This window comes from Brachionichthys hirsutus, unplaced genomic scaffold (assembly GCF_040956055.1).
Source record: "Brachionichthys hirsutus isolate HB-005 unplaced genomic scaffold, CSIRO-AGI_Bhir_v1 contig_583, whole genome shotgun sequence".
Lineage (NCBI taxonomy): Eukaryota > Metazoa > Chordata > Actinopteri > Lophiiformes > Brachionichthyidae > Brachionichthys > Brachionichthys hirsutus.
The window spans coordinates 1-2,863 of NW_027181448.1; the positions used below are offsets into that span (position 1 = coordinate 1).

The following is a 2,863-nucleotide window of genomic DNA, read 5'->3' on the forward strand; positions in this document are numbered from 1 at the left end:
TAACTACCGTAGTTGTTATTCAACATAGACGATGCTACGCGTGAATTCAGTTTAATCAGGTTCATAAAACAAAGTCTGCTCACATCCCAAGTAAATAAGTTGGCTCAAGGTTCCTTCATCGTGTAACGCTCTCATTCAGGCCCTGTCTTCTCTTTAAGAACGCCAACGGCACGTGTCGAACGGACTTCAAGAAAACCAGATCGAAGCAGGATGTCATCCAGGTGTTCCAGACCTTTGTCGGAGGGAACGTCAGCATCATAGTATGTCACAATGCACGAGGACCAGCACGCTTACACGCAGAGCAATCCTGCAGACGTTTTTAGAAAAAAGACTGCAGGAACTTGAACTGGAGTGACTTCTCTCATCCATGTCTAGCATTAAGAAAAGAAATTCACATTAGTGTGCTTAAAGCTTCTTTTTTAACTGATGATGACGGCAAACAACCTAGAAGTGTTTGAACTGCAAGAGAAAAGCACAATGCAGGAAGCAAATATTCATATTCTAATTCTGTTTGCATTTTCTATTATAGTGGGAGCTTAAGAAATATTCAGGGGCTGCACCCAGTCCTGTAACAACTGCAGCCACTGGTGTATTGGTTCAGATTAAAATGTAATTTTAAAGAAGCCACAAGGTTATTAGTTTTGTTTATCACTGCTCACTTTCTTTAAATGCAGAAGTCTTACCTGAGAAGACTGGCGGAGATCCAGAAGGCCCTGAAGGTGTCAGAGTTCTTCGAGCGACATGAGGTAAAGTCTGCAGGAGTGGCAATTTGAATAAATGCAAATTGTATAAATGCAACAGCCGTGTTTTAAGATAATTAAACGCAAAGATTGGGCTGATAATACAAAAGTACAAGCTAATATAAAAACTTTTTTTTTTCTAGGTGATTGGTAGCTCTCTCCTCTTCATCCATGACCACACAGGCAAGGCTGAGGTCTGGATGATCGACTTTGGCAAGACTACGGCATTACCAGAGGGCCAGATCTTGAATCATGAGATTCCCTGGAAGGAGGGTAACCGAGAGGACGGCTACCTGTGGGGGCTGGGAAACCTCATCAAAACCTTCCAGTCTGTAAGCAATGGAGGGACTAGTGATGATGCCTTTGGGACGGTCACCGAAGAAAATAAGCAAGCTGCAGCCAGAGGTGATATGTGACCTTTGACTTATTGATGAATGAAAGTAACTCAGACCGTTTAACAAACATATCAGTCTGCTTTCCTTTATGTTGATGTGTTCTGGGTGCAAAGTCAGAACAGTTAGCAAAGGTTAAAACCAGGAAGATTCATGAATAATGAATTCACTGACCGAAAAAACCCCAAAGATGGATGGAAAAGATAAGATAAGCAGAGAATGTGTGTGCAGTTACTGAAAGATTGGGTAAATGTGCTGACACTAAGTGAGCTTTCTACAAAATGATCAGCAGTGAGAGGCAGTCTTCTTTTCAGAGGTGAAACGATGATGATTAAAAAAAAATAAAACAAGAAGAAATCCTTCTTATGATGCCATACTTGTGTAATATTCATTCTGTGCAGTGTCACAGTTATATAACTACAGCAGTGTCAATACAGTACTGCAAAACTAGCTGTCACTGTTCAGGCAAACTCTTTTACTGTACCGGTATAGCCATTTTTATTTACTTTCTTTTATTCTTGTATCTAATCTTTAATTTATATATGTTTTTTGAGGGGGTTCTAATTGATATAAATAGTGACAGCTGTAAAGAGGCAGGAAAGCGAGATGGGTTATCAACTGCAGCTGAAGATCTATGCTGGTCTCTGTAGCAAAGACTCCGCCTTAATATACAGTACACCGTTTATTAAGTAAACTATGGTGACCCCAGTCAAACTCACTTAATTCTGAACATTCTAATTGAACTTAAGTTATTTCTATTTGTTATTCTGTTGAATATGTGCATGTGTGTGTACGTGTATATATATATATATACAGAGAGAGAGAGCAAGAGAGAGAGAGAATAAAATAAGGGAAAATACTATTGTGGTATCTCATGTTCATCAGACCTTCATAAAGGTTCCCATTTTGTATAATTGGAATAAAGCTCTGGAACTGATCAAACTCGAATAATCGATTTATTGGTACATAGTTGGGTCAGTTGTAAAGATAATATATTGCATAGAAGGGCTTTTGGCTGAGGCATAACATTCTCAGCTACACAAAGAATGCAGGGGGGGGGAATAAAATACACCGGGCCGTGTAAAATAAATTCCAACAAGCATCTTTCTTGAAGGTCTTTAGAAAATTATGCAAAACCTTTGGTGAGTTATGTCATGTGAAACACGATAAAATCAGCAGACCTGACCATAAAAACAGACATATAGAACCCGGATAGAAACGTAACCATTAATTTATATATTTAAAAAAATTGCTGTAACTACACAGTGATTAAATAAGAATAACCTGAATACAGAAATACTGGGTAGAGGTGTGCACAAATCATAATTGTCTGAACTGAGAGAGCTGCAGCAGCATGGTTGGTAAAGCAAAGCTTCAGCTCCCCCTGCTGTATAAACATAGGTACTACCAGCGCTGCAGCAGCTGATGCAGTGCACAGGTAATGTAATGGCAGTGATACAGATCTATTAATAACATAATTGAATATAAATAAAAGGTAAAATCAACTACTAATATAATGTGTTAGTCCAGTGCACAGAAGTAAGTACGAAAACATTTTCACAGCTGCATGGTCATTATCATATTCTAGACACATATAAGAGTCATATACAGTAAATATTTTGACATGGGGTAAGAGAGTCAAGAAATGAAAAAACATACCAAACGAAGATCCAATCAGTTTGGCAGAAAGATTAAAAATAAACAAAATAGTTTGAGGGTAAAGACAACCTC

General features: G+C 38.4%; 1 protein-coding gene across 1 annotated transcript; it reads left to right on the forward strand.

The window, feature by feature from the left end:
- Positions 1-158: 158 nt before the first annotated feature.
- LOC137917484 (inositol-trisphosphate 3-kinase A-like) lies at positions 159-2,025 on the forward strand (the record flags this gene model as incomplete). The annotated part of the gene is made up of 3 exons (XM_068760223.1): positions 159-260; positions 675-746; positions 884-2,025. Coding segments are annotated over 3 exons (447 nt in total), but the record flags the coding sequence as incomplete, so codon positions are not given.
- Positions 2,026-2,863: the final 838 nt, after the last annotated feature.